The sequence below is a fragment of the Capricornis sumatraensis genome, chromosome X (assembly GCF_032405125.1).
Source record: "Capricornis sumatraensis isolate serow.1 chromosome X, serow.2, whole genome shotgun sequence".
In the NCBI taxonomy this organism is placed as follows: Eukaryota; Metazoa; Chordata; class Mammalia; order Artiodactyla; family Bovidae; genus Capricornis; species Capricornis sumatraensis.
Genome location: NC_091092.1, coordinates 91,255,121 through 91,268,452, shown reverse-complemented (window position 1 = coordinate 91,268,452; position 13,332 = coordinate 91,255,121). Strand labels below are relative to the sequence as shown.

Sequence of the window (13,332 nt, the reverse complement as noted above, 5' to 3'; positions counted from 1 at the left end):
AGACATGGTTTCTGTCCTCGAGGAGCTCATGGTCTAGTGGAAGCCAGATGTGTAAACAGTGAGCTAAATGTTATAACTGGGTGAGTGTGTGTGCTGTTGGACGCACAGAGGAGAGCCACCAACCCAGTCTGGGAGGGTGTGGGTGGCCAAGAAGGGCTTTCAAGGGCTGGTGACACTTGAGTAGGAAATGCAAAGGATAAGTAGAAGTTAGCCAGGGAGACCAGTAGGCATTCCAAGGCAGAGGGTACAACATGCACAGAGACAGGGAGACATGGTGTGAGTGGGTAGGTGGGGTTCAACCTCCAGGTAGCTTGGTCAGTATCCAGAGCCTAGGACAGCTTTATCTCCTCAACCAACCTGGACACTCCAGAGAGGACCATGTCTTTTGGTTCTGCGGGATCCTGGAGCGCAGAGATGGATGCAAAGGAGAGTTCGGTTGGTGTACTGGCCTTTAGGGACTCAGGCAACATTCAGACCTGGGGTTTTTAGTCTCTGAAGAAACGGAAGGGGGTGCCAGCCTGTGTGATGGGCCCTAGGGCTGTCATGCCCTACCTCTGCTCCCATCAGTATCAGCTTACCTACCGGTTCCCTCCCAGCTACAAGCCAGCCCCTTTCTTCGTCCTGGATGAGATCGATGCTGCCCTGGATAACACCAACATTGGCAAGGTGGGTGCAAGGAAAGTGGGGCCCGGGAAAGAGGCCCCCAAGTCGGGGCTGGGTTTCAGGGAACAACTCCTGAGTGTGCCCTAGCCGTTCCTGCCGCCTGTTCTCTGTGCCCGGGAGGCTGGGCCGAGGGTCATCCACACTGTACTAGTCAGTAGCCTCCTCTCAGCCTCTCTTCCCCCAACCCTCCACCCCCTACCCTACCCCACCCGCCTCTGGTTCTGACTGTATAAGCCAGGGAGTGTTAGGGCTTCAGCCAGCCCTACTAAATGCTTGGTGGCCCCTCCCACAGGTGGCAAATTACATCAAGGAGCAGTCAACTTGCAACTTCCAGGCCATCGTCATTTCTCTCAAGGAGGAGTTCTACACCAAGGCTGAGAGCCTCATTGGAGTCTACCCTGAGGTAGGGCGGGCCTGGCTCAGGAGCCAGCCCCCACTCCCTACCTGACTCCCCAGGGCAGGAAGGGAAGGCTGCAGTGGAGGGGCATGGGGGGTGGGGGAGCATAGGGACTTAGTTCATGAACAGCCTTGTTGGAGCCCTGTCCTGGAGGCTTACCAGCCAAGCTGGGCAGGGCCATTGGATTTGGTGACAGGTAGAAAGGCAGGGCAGAGGCACCCAGACAGAGAAAAGGACAAAAGTACAGAAATAGGTAGGTAGAGAAGGCACAAGGGACTGAGCAAATCTTCTCACACCCAGAGAACCAGAGCCTGGGCTTTGGGCAGGTATGTAGGGAGGAGGGTTTGAAGCTCCCCAGTCCTAGGGCACTAGACCCCTCTTAATTCTCTCCTTACAATTTTATTTTTCTTTTTCTCCCTCCTCCTTCAGCAAGGGGACTGTGTGATCAGCAAAGTCCTGACCTTCGACCTCACCAAGTACCCAGATGCCAACCCCAACCCCAATGAGCAGTAGCAGTAGTTCTGCCCTCCTACCCAGTCTGGATCCTTAAGCTGCCCCTCTCCCAATCTCTGGATATTTGGTTCCCAACCTTCCCCTACTTCCTGTCCCTGTTTGGTATAATCATGGGATTTAGGCACTGCTATCAAGCACGAAGAGGAACAGAGGTGATATTAGTTCTGGAGCAAAAATTCCTGAGTTTCAGGGAGCATCCTGGCCTCTGGAAGGAGGTGGTGAGCTGAGCTGAACTGAGCTGAACAGGGCCATCTGTCCATCCCCCTTCCCTCCCTTCCAGACCTTCTCCCATCATCCATAATCATGGGTCCTCTGGGCCCCCTTGCATTTTGCTTATGTGTGAGTATGTATGTGTGTGTATATATGTCTGCATGTGCGCATGTGGGTGTGCTTGCAAAATAATAAAGATAATAGAGACCCATTTTAGAAGGAGCCTAGGCTGAATTTGATTCCAAGAGAGCTTAGTATGACAGCACCCTGGAGCTGGGCAGAAGTATTCCGGACCTCATAGGATTCAGGCAGTTACGTGAAACTGCCCTCATTCATGTTTTCATTCATTTTGTGTGTTAATCAGACACATACTGAACACCTGTTTGTCAGACTCTATGCTAGGAATACAGAACTGAGTCAGACATGATCTCTACCCTCCTACTAGGAAGATGCTAGTTCATGAGTTCCCATGGTTAGGTGAATCAGGTATAGGTGCTTTGAATTTGAAAAGAGGACGATCACCTCCAGGCTTTCCGGAGGTCACTTTTGAACTGGACCTTAAGTTGGTAGGATTTGGTTGGGTACTAAGAGCAGAGCCTGGGCTCTGGGGACAATTCTAGTCCCATTTTTTATTACTTTCTAGTTTGATGCTGGGCAAGTCATTTGACCTTTCTGTGCCTCAGTTTCCTCATTTATAAAATGGGGCTAACAGTATTTACCTACCTCATAGGATTTAGTGATGTCAAACTCCTCACTGGAGGCCTTATCCTTGCTTAGAGCCCAGTAGGTGCCAACACCTCAGAATACAAGTCTTCACATGCCTAATGCCTGAGGGCTTCTGATCCCAATTGTTAAGGACAGAAGGAGCCTCCAGATTTGGGAGATGGTGAATGCTCTGGTTATTGGAGAAGTTCCAGGGCATTGATGGGGTTTACCTGGTAAGTGGAGGGCCTAAGGAACCCTGTAGCTTAAATCACATATAACTGAGTGCCTAGATCTCAACCTGGGTTGTGAGGAGGTAGGGGAGAGGTAGCCTGGGCCACATCCTGGCTAAATGTGTGTGATGTTCCTTTTGGGAAATAATTGTTAGTTGCAGAGGCAGCTCAGTGTGCTGCCATGAGATCAGTCTTTGCTACTTCACATATACCATCAGACCATCACCTTGTCCTGATCTGTATACTACATTTTTGTTTTTTAAAAGTTTAGTCAATTATAATTACCCAAGTAATGAGTGAATTTTCTTTTTAAGAAATTAGATTGTTGCAAATAATAGTAGTCATTCAACTACCATTCTCCCGTCCCATCTAAATTGCTGTAATGTCTGTTGTACATCCATCTTAACTTTAAGACTTTTACATGTGAATTCATTGAATATATTGTGTTTAATGCAGATGATGTATTGACTCATTCTGCAGTTTTCTTTCTTTGCTTAGCTATATTTTTGAGGTTTATGCATGTTGCTAAATGTAGAAGCAGTTCATCCTTTGTAATTGTTAGGTAGATTGCCATTATGTGACTCTACCACATTTTATTTACCCATTTCTCATGTGATAGACTGTTTTCTGTTTTTGCTTTTATAGGATGCTAAGCAGGAGCATTTGTGTGTGTGTGAAAACTTACCTAGGGTAGATTCCTAGAAATTGAATTGCAGAGTCATAGGCTATTTATACTTTTGTTTTTAATAGATACTGCCAAATTGCCCTCCTGTACTATTTACCCAGTATTTTTCTTGAGGTTGTCTTAGGTCTAATATTGTTGTCTACTTTAGTTTCATCCTAAGTAGCGATAACCGTGAAACAATGGGTTTGATGTGCTAAGTATGTATTTCCTAATACATATGAAAAGGGACAACTATCAAGACAAAATAAATTTATCTGTGTTCAACCAAAGAAATCACATACCACTTGTGGTGTGTGTGCCATAATTTGGGAAATGCTGGCATATGTGGAAAAGCACAATTTGGGAGTCACCCTGATTCAAATCCTAGCTGCAGAAACTTGAGCCCGTTAGTTCACCTCCCTGAGCCTCGGTTTCCTCACAAAGGAAAGGAGGTAATATACACCTACCTTGCAGCCATGTAAGGAAGATGAAATATATCTGAAGCAATTTGGCTGACATCTAGGTCATCACAGGCTTTTAAAGGTAGTAATTGCTATTCTTCCCACTTTACAGATGAGGAGACTGAGGCCCAGGAAGGTGAAGTAACCCAGCTACCAGGTAGCAGTGAAGGTTTGAACCCAGGCCCTCCAATTCAGTCTTGTGTTTTCTCATTGTGAGGGTGGTTATCAACCTTGGCTGTTCACTGGAATCACCTGTGAAGCTTTTTCTTTTTCTTTTTTTCTGTCTGCACTGTGTGGCTTGCAGGATCTCAGTTCCCCAACCAGGGATTGAACCTGGGCCGTGGTAGTGAAAGCCCAGAATCCTGACCACTAGGCCACGAGTGAACTCCCTCTTTTTCCTTTTTAAGAATCAAAGCAATATATATACCAGTTAGAAAATAAAATAATACAGAAGGGCTTATAATGAAAAGCAGCAGTTCCTTGCTGCACTCCCATGTCCAAAGGATGTGGAGCTCCTTGCTCTGGTCCCACGCCTGGAAATCTAATTCAGTAGGTGTGGATGATAATCTGGGTAATTGCCTCAGGCTAAGGCCGTGGTACATTGGAACAAAAGTGCTACAAAGGATTTAAATCCTGAGGCTCAGAGAGGTGAGATGACTTGTCTTGAGATCCCAGTGGTTCCATTGCAGAGTCTAAACTTCAACTAGGATCTCCTCTGTTGGCCCAGTGCTTTCTCTTGTGTCACAGTGCCTCCTATCATCACAAGGCAACACATGCTCAGTGTAGGCTGTGCCCAGAAGAGAGCAGACACTGGTGTGTTTCCAAGAGCCAGCTGGACCTGAGTGAAATCCCTAGGCCTAGTTGGGGGACACTAGGTTGACTCCCTTATGTTCTGGACCTAGTAGCCTTAGTCTGGGGACACAAACATGAACCAAATCTTTATCCTGTCCTTGAGGAGTTCAGTGTCTAGTTGGGGAGGCAATTCATAAACCAATGTGATCAGCGCTGTGACAGGAGCATGGATATAGGAAGGGCATCTAGCTTAGGTAGAGGTTCAGGGGAGACATCCTCTAGTCTAAGGGGTGAAACCTGAGCTGAGTCTCAAAGGACTGGTAGGAATTGGCCAGTTGAGTTGGAAGGGATTTCCAGGTAGTGGGAACAGTATGTACAAGACCTGTGGTCAAGAAACAGCTCACCAGTTCAGAAATACTGAGCCATAAGGTTTCCTGGGCTGGGGAAAAGTAGCAAGAAGTGAAGCTGGAGAGGTAGTCAGGAACCGGATTTGAAGAGAGTCGTAAGAGCCTGGCTATAGAACAGACTTACCTCATAGAACAGTTTGGTTCCCTCACTGGCTGTATACCAGAAACACATGGTGCATCCTGGATGACATCCCCCTACCACCACCACCACCTAAAAATTCAGTTTCCATAACTGGGTAGGGGCCTCAGGATCTGGAGAGCTTATAAATGTGAGGATGTAACTAGGGTGCAGCCAGGTTTGGGAACTGTGGGTTGGAGACAGCAGAGGAGACTAGATAAAAAACAAGCCCCTTTCTGGCTAGCCAGTGTGAAAGCAGATTAGGTTAGATGCTCAAACTATATGCTTCCTTAGTTTCCCAGTTCAATTCTCACACTTTTATATTTGCCTGTTTTATCTCTCCAAATAAGCTATAAGCCCCATGGGGGTGGGGCTATCTTGCTACTAGTATACACCCAGCAAAAAGCACAGTGCCTGACCCCAAATAGACATCCAAAAAATAGTTTTTGAATGAATGAATGCATGTGTGAAGGAGAAAGTGGAGACATATTAGTTAGGGAACTATTGAAAATACTAGTCTACTGAAGGGCAAGGGCAGTGGGACTGGATTGGAGATGATAAGGTGTGAGCCGTTAAAGGAAGAGGTGAAGCAGACTTGGTGACTGATTATTGGATGTGAAGTGTGACTGGGAGGATAGAATGGATGCTTGTTAATAGCCAAGATTCCTACTCTGTCCCAATCATTCTCTTTCATCATCTATCTGAATCAGAATCTCCCTCCAGCCTCCTCAGCAATTGAAATTCCTCAAGTTAAGTAAACATTCTCTGTGTGCTGTGTGGTCTCCCCCTCCTCCCCAGCCATTGATTCATTCATTGAGTTCAATAAATCTTGGCTAAGCACCTCCTGTGCCCTTCCAAGGTGGGACTCTTGACTCCCTCTTTCCTACCTCAGATGTTTTTGAGGGCTTCCCCAGATAAGATTTACGTCCCTTATACAGTAACCTAAAGGGAGATACTCAAACACCAGACCTGTAAGGGAACCTACAGACTTCGTCCAGTCCCCTCCTGAGGCTCTCAGGGGGAAGAAACTTGCCTAAGGCCCCACTACTGGGAAATGTAGGAGCCAGAACTGGAATCTAAGTTCCCTTTCCACATTGCCCCTAGAGCCTTGATTTCTCCCATTGCAGATCAGAACAGGCAGAAAAGGCCAAGGAGAAGGTTGGCCTTTGAAAGTCACTGGTACTGGACAGGCGAACAAGAAGCTTGCCAGTTACACTGCTCCCTTTTGGAAGCCCTCACCAGACCTGCCATGCCCACAGTCCCTTTTAAGGGGTTTCTTAAGCATGAGTTGCCATGCTCTGTACCATGTGACCTCACAATCCTGGCCACAGATGACAAAGTTGGGATAGTATCTTACTCATGGACAGCCAGTCTCTAAGCTGGATGATGGCCTATTAGGTAGACTGATGTAAGAACTCTACCTCCTAGCCATGGCCTGTATGAGATGGCAAATGTATGAAACAATCAGATCCTTTTTCAGGGAGGCTGAAAGTGAGGCATTCAGAAGAAATGAACAATTAGAATTTAGCAAGGCAGACATGGTGTTGGATGAAGAATGTCAGAAACTGAATAGCAAAAACAAGGAGAAAGCTGCAAAAACCATGAGGCATGTGAGAATGTGGGGCCACAGGTAGCAGAAGCCATGAAGCAGCAAGACAATGGGCCAAAAGGACACAGAAGCCATGAAGCAATAGGAGCCACGATGTAGCAGTAGCCTAGAGGAACAGAAACCATGAGACAAAACCCTGAATCTGTGAGATCCACGAAGCAGCAGAAGGCTTGAACAGACAAGATCCATGAGGCAGCAGAAGAAATGAGACTGCAAGAGCCCCAAGGTAGCTGCTACCTTGTGGCAGTGAGGCAGCAAGAATCAAAGAGGCAGGATAGACCAGGCAAGCAGAAATTACAGCACAGAGAAGCCCCCGATTAATTGGAGCTGAAGCCCCAGAAGCCAGGAAGCTGCAGGAGCCAGGAGGCCCAGAAGCTGTGCCCTGAAGGCCACTGGCTGGCGTGGAGGGAAGCAGAGAGAAGGTAGTCAGTAGCAGTAGGAGGAGTATAAACACTGCCAGAAAGAAGTTGAGTCACCATTTTGAGAAGCACTAGAGAAGGGAGCAACAGATGCCTGCAGCTGAGGGGGTGACAAGATAAGCCAGGCTCTAGCGCTGCTTTGGATCATAAACCATTTTCAAGTTTCTGTTCTGTGAGGCTGCCTGTGTAGCTGTTTTTGTCTTCCTTATTTCCCTGTGAATGCTTCAATAAATCTCCATCACTAAGCTGAGTGTGTCTGTTCCTTATAATCTAAAAAAGGTTAACACTGGTGTGTACTTTAGATGGGTGGAGAATAGGGCAGAAGATCTTACAGGTAGGTTTGAACCAAGACACAGGTGGAAATTCATTCTTCTCTCACACCCTCACTGGCACAGGAACTTTTCATTCACTTACTCATTGGCTGCTTTTCCTTATCCAGTCAGTCATTTATTCATTACTTCTGGATAACTCATTCATTCACTTATCATTCATGCAATAGTATAAGCATTTGCTCATTAGTTCTTTCCAGTATTCACTTAGTCATCACTTTGCCATCCATTCATTCAGCAAGCATATATTGAGCTCCTGCAGCATGTCAAGCCCTGTGCTTGGTTCTGGAGATAAAATATATTCCCTATACTCCAGGAATTCAGTTTACCTGAGGGCTCAGATAATTAAGCAGATATGTGCATCAACTGTGACAAAAGAACTGACAAGTGTAGATGAGGCAGAGTAGAGAACGTGACCATTAGGTGGTTCTTCCTGGGGCGGGGTGGGGTGGGATGGAGGGTATTTTCAGGAGAGCCTTAATAGAGAAGGGGGCACTTGAAGGAAGAATTTCTGTTTACCATGTAGAAAAGAAGGAAAGAATATTGCCAACGGAAGAATTGCTTAAGAAACATAGTGTGAAAGCACATGGGTTTTGGGGGGACCAGTGGAAGAAGTGGAAGCCAGGCAATCACGCTTAGCTTTCATTCTATGGGCAATAGGAAACCGAAGAAGGGTTTGAAGCAGAGAAGTGACAGATCGGTATTTTAGGAAGATGACTCTAATAGCTGGTATGAAGGATGGTTGGGGGCATGAAACATTGACATAAATAACATGAGTAAAGAACATGCATGTGTCATAGAGGCATGAATGAATACTCAGGAGTTAGTGAGAAGGGAGAAAGTTCTGCCAGTGGACTAAGGAAGACTTTGGAGGAGGTGGAATTTGAGCTAAGCCTTGAACAATAGGGAAGATTCCAACTAATGGAGATAAGGAGTAATATTTCCAAGCAAATATGGCAAGTCTGGGTTAATGAATATTCCAGTTTGACTGCAGTAAAGCTACATTTACGGGGAGAGGTAGGAAAGGAGACTAAGGTTTCTCAAAGATTTTTATATTCTGATACCATTAGGTCTGCCAGGAACAAGGGGATTTGGGGGGAGGGAGTAAGTGGTGGACAGGAATGTCCTTTTTCTGTTTTTAAAAATTAATTTTAAATATGTGTTCATTTTAAAATAGAAGTAATGCATACACAATGTTCAGAAAACAAATCAATAATCAGTACCAAAAAAGTACTGACACACGTGTGCCCCCATCCCTACTCTACCATCTTGTTATTAGCATCCACTTTTAGTTATTTCTTCTGATTGTTATTTCCATATCTAAATAATATTCCATGAGATGTGTCTTTCATGTCCTGCTATGACAGATAAGGATTTAGGTAATTTACACCAAGTTCAACTCTTGTCCTTCCTGCTTCTAATATGATTTAGTTTCTCTGTTAAATAACTTCTGAGGGGTTTCCCTGCATGATAGCACAGTTGGTAAAGAATCTGCCTGCAATGCAGGAGACCTCGGTTCAATTCCTGGGTCAGGAAGATACCCTGGAGAAGGGATAGGCTACCCACTCCAGTATTCTTGATCTTTTCTTGTGGCTCAGCTGATAAAGAATCCACCTGCAATGTGGGAGCCCTGGGTTGGGAAGATCTTCTGGAGAAGGGAATGGCTACCCACTCCAGTATTCTGGCTTGGAGAATTCCATGGGCTGTATAGTCCATGGGGTTACAAAGAGTTGGACATCTACCATCTTGTTATTAGCATCCACTTTTCATTATTTCTTCTGATTGTTATCCCCACTTCTAAATAATATGCCATATGATGTGTCTTTTACGTCCTGCTATGACAGATGAGGATTTAGATAATTTACACCAAGTTCGGTTTTTGTCCTTCCTGTTTTTAATATGATTTAGTTTCTCTATTAGATAACTTTTCTGAATTTAAGCAACACTGTGATTCCTTGTTCCATGAGTGAGAGACCATTTTTCTGAACCAGAACTTTGTTAGATGAGAATACCTTTCCTATTTGCCGCCTTCCCCACTGTTCAACCTCTCAACTTCTATCATCTGGTCTTTTATATATCAAAGTTGGTAACATTGAATTCTGTTCTGTAATCAGATTAAGGCTTTTTCTGTGTGTGTTGTCTTTAGTTTGATCCTAGAAGTTTAAAAGCAATAAACAGTTATTATTAACATGACTGTAAACATTGTTCATTGCAGAGCCAATTGGTGTACTTTTATAATTTTTTACTTGTAGCAATTTTTCATTTTTTTGGAATTTTCTAATTCTGTTTCTCTTTTACTATTTTACTTTTTCATATATTCCATTTTTTCTTTTCAAAAATCTCTATTGCATTAGGTACATCAAGTCTACTGCCCCCCAAACAAAAAAGACCCTCTTCTTGGAACCCTCCATCCCTTTCTCAAATCTGGACTAGTTGTTCTCCAGGCCTGATGCATGACTGTCATTTTGGAACTTTCCTTCGCAGCTTTCCTTGGTTATATGACTATTTCCTGGTGGTTCCCGTTGTTTTGATAGTATACATCCTCAAGTAACTTCTCAGAAAGGTTGTATAGGAGATAGACTTCCTGGATACTGTATTCCATTCCTATGCTTGGATACAAAGTTTCATTTCTTGTGGGCTTTTTTTGTTTGATTGATTGATTGTGGTTTTGTGGCTGTACCTTGAGGCATTTGTAGGATATTAGGATATTAGTTCCCTGACCAGGGATTGAACTCATGCTCCCTGCAGTGAAAGCACAGAGTCTTAACCACTGGATCGCCAGGGATGTCCCCTAAAGTTTGAGATTCAAAACCATTTTCCCACAGAACTTTGAAGTTTCATTGCTCTTATGTAAATATTAACTCATTTATTTGTTCTGTCTTTCTGGGACCTCAAAGACATGAATGTTAGATTTTTTTCTTATAGTGTCACAGGTCCCTGAGCTCTGTTCACTTTTTTCCTAGTCTATTTTCTCTCTTTTTCTAGACTGGGTAATTTCTGTTGTTCTATATTTCCAGTTAACTGATTCTCTCCTCTGTCCCCTCCTTTTTTGCCATCCATCCATTTTGTTTGGGTTATTGTATTTTTCAGTTCTACAATTTCCATCTGATTCTTCTTTATATCTTCTATTTCTTTACTGACAATTTGTATTTTTTCACTTGTTTTAAGCATATTCCTTATTGTCCATTAAAGCATTTTTATGATGGGGCTCCGTAAAAACCCTTGTCAGATGATTTTTAACATCTCTGTCATCATGGTGTTGAGTCTGTTGAGTGTCTTCTCATTCAAATTGAGGTTTTCTTGGTTCTTGGTATGATGAGTGATTTTCAGTTGAAACCTGGGGATTTGGGGTATTGGGTTAAATATGAGGATTACTTAAATATCTTGTTTTACCTTGCCTCCTCAGACACTGTTCCAGCAGTGAAAGAGGAGACACTGACTTGTTACTATCAGTTGGACATGGAAGTCCAGTATCCCCACTCAGTGTCTGTTCATACCCCAGAGAGAGGGTTTCCTCATTACTCTTAGATGAGGGTGGAAGTTCTGGCTCCCCACTCAGCCTTCCCAAACACTACCCCAGTGAGGAGGGGAAGAGTTACTCTTTATAGCCAGCAAAGGTAGAAGTCTAAGCTCCCCACTTGGCCTTTGCTGGTGGGACTACAGTTTTTTCCTGTGGTGTTTGGCTGGAGTAGAATGGTTATTATCTAATTACCATCTTATCCAGCACCAAGTCTAGGATATGTGAGGTACTGAGGCCCTCAGCAGGTTTGCCTTCTCTCCACTTCTCAGTCTTATGTTTATATATAATGTCCCAGGATTTTAGCTGTACTTGGGGAGAGGAATAGGGAAAAGTACTTCTACTCCATTCACTCCCCTCTTTAAATAGTAAGTTTTTGACAACTGTGTTTGTGGTGTTTTAAAATTTCCTAATTATGTGTTTTAAGTTTTGGGATTTGTCATTCATTGCATTGGTCATTGGATAGACCTCTTCATTTTGAAATTCTTCAATTCTGGAAAATTCTCATATTCTTTGATAAAATTCTTTGATAACGTTTCTCTTTTCTGTTTTTGTTGTTGTTCTCTCCTGGAACTCATTAAAGTGGAATGTTAGACTTTCTGAATTGATCTTTTGTATTTTTATCTGTTCCGTCTACTGCTGCCACACCTCCTACCTCCTTCCCTCTCCCCTTCCTAGTTTTCTCTCTCCCTTTGTTTTTGTTTACTTTCTGGAAGAAGATTTAACTTTATTTTCCAACTCTTCTCTTGCATTTCTTTTCTTCCCTTCTTCTTACTTCCTTCTTTTCTTTCTCTCTTTCTTCCTTCTTGCATTGGGTCTTTGTTGTCCCACGTGGGCTTCCTCTAGTTGTTGTAGGTCGGGGCTGCTCTCTAGTTGTGATGCACAGGCTTCTCTAGGCACATGGGTTCAGTAGTTGTGGTTCACCGGGTCTAGAGCACAGGCTTGGCGATTTTGGCGCCCAGGCTTGGTTGCCACGCAGCATGTGGAATCTTCCCGGACTAGGGATGGAATCTGTGACCCCTGCATTGGCAGGCAGATTCTTAACCACTGGACCACCAGGAAAGCCCTGCATTTCTCTTCATTTTACCAATCACATTTTACAATTTCCAAATATCCATTCATGTTATCTTTCCTTATATCATCCTGTACTTGTTTAATGGATCTACTATTATCTTGAATCTCTCTTGGAGTAATAGAGGTATTTTTATATATCATTGTGTTCTTTGAAATATTTATTTCCTTTGGGATTTGTTTTTCCCCCATTTGCTTATTGTGGTCTCTTTCAATTTGTAATCTTTTCTCAGATCCCTGGTAATGTATAGTGGTTTGCTCATATTTAAGAACACAGCAATAAAATTGGATTCAAAGCTCTATGTATGGGGTACAGGGCTAGGTGACTGGTGGCTTACCTTTAGAATGATTGGAAAATAGCTGACTACTATGCTGCACCAAAACATAAAGATCTTTCTCTGAGCTTGTTCAATTGCCTTAGAGAAGAAATGTCTGTTTTTGCCTAATGGGTAGATGCCTGGCTACTGTGAATTGTACACAGAGGGTTGGGTTAACAGTTCAGTATACAGCTTCCCAATTTATCACCCTGTTTTCAGACCAACATCTCACTCGTACTCTATATCATACCTGGCGTTGTTTAGGCCCAAGACACTCCAGGCTACTACACAGAAAGATCAACTCCTCCTCAGTGGCATCAGCTCCATGCATACTCCAGGCTGTGGCTTCCTCTACCATGCTTCATCAATCATCAATCCTCCATTTTCTTCCTATCTCCCAGACATTTGGAATCTCTTTTGCTGATGGACCTGCTCCTGACGGACATTCTCTTCATCACTGTGTTTTTATACTTCTTTTTTTATTCCTTTACTATTATTTTAGCAAGGTTTCAGGTGGGAATGGAGATAAACATGTGGTAAGTCTGCCATCTTGTCCTAGAAATCTACTAGTCTACTTATAACTGTTTATTTTTTACTTTTCTGATAATAATCTTCATATCTTTGAATAATATACAATTTTTTTCTGTTTATCAACTTACCACTTTTAGACATTATCTGTTACTTCCTGCTATTAATACCACCTACTGCTCTCCTCCCATGCCCCTAATATAAGACATGTCATTAATTATATGTCCTCTATTTCTTACCTTTGTACCTTTAAATAATAGATTTATATTCCCTCTTTCAATCTCTCAACTTCTCTCATTTATATTTTTATATTAACAAGATTAATAATATTTATATTCTGTTTGATAACCAAAATTAAATCATCCATACTTTGCTAACAGGT

At 43.4% G+C, this 13,332-nt stretch overlaps 1 protein-coding gene across 1 annotated transcript in view; it reads left to right on the top strand.

Moving 5' to 3' along the window:
• Window positions 1-7,409, top strand: part of SMC1A (structural maintenance of chromosomes 1A) — a 37,290-nt gene extending 29,881 nt beyond the window's left edge. The window contains exons 23-25 of the mRNA XM_068962966.1: window positions 597-666; window positions 956-1,066; window positions 1,490-7,409. Of these exons, the coding sequence (XP_068819067.1) occupies window positions 597-666; window positions 956-1,066; window positions 1,490-1,573 (265 nt within the window). The 3' untranslated portion in view covers window positions 1,574-7,409. The remainder of the gene's footprint in view (window positions 1-596; window positions 667-955; window positions 1,067-1,489) is intronic.
• Window positions 7,410-13,332: the final 5,923 nt, after the last annotated feature.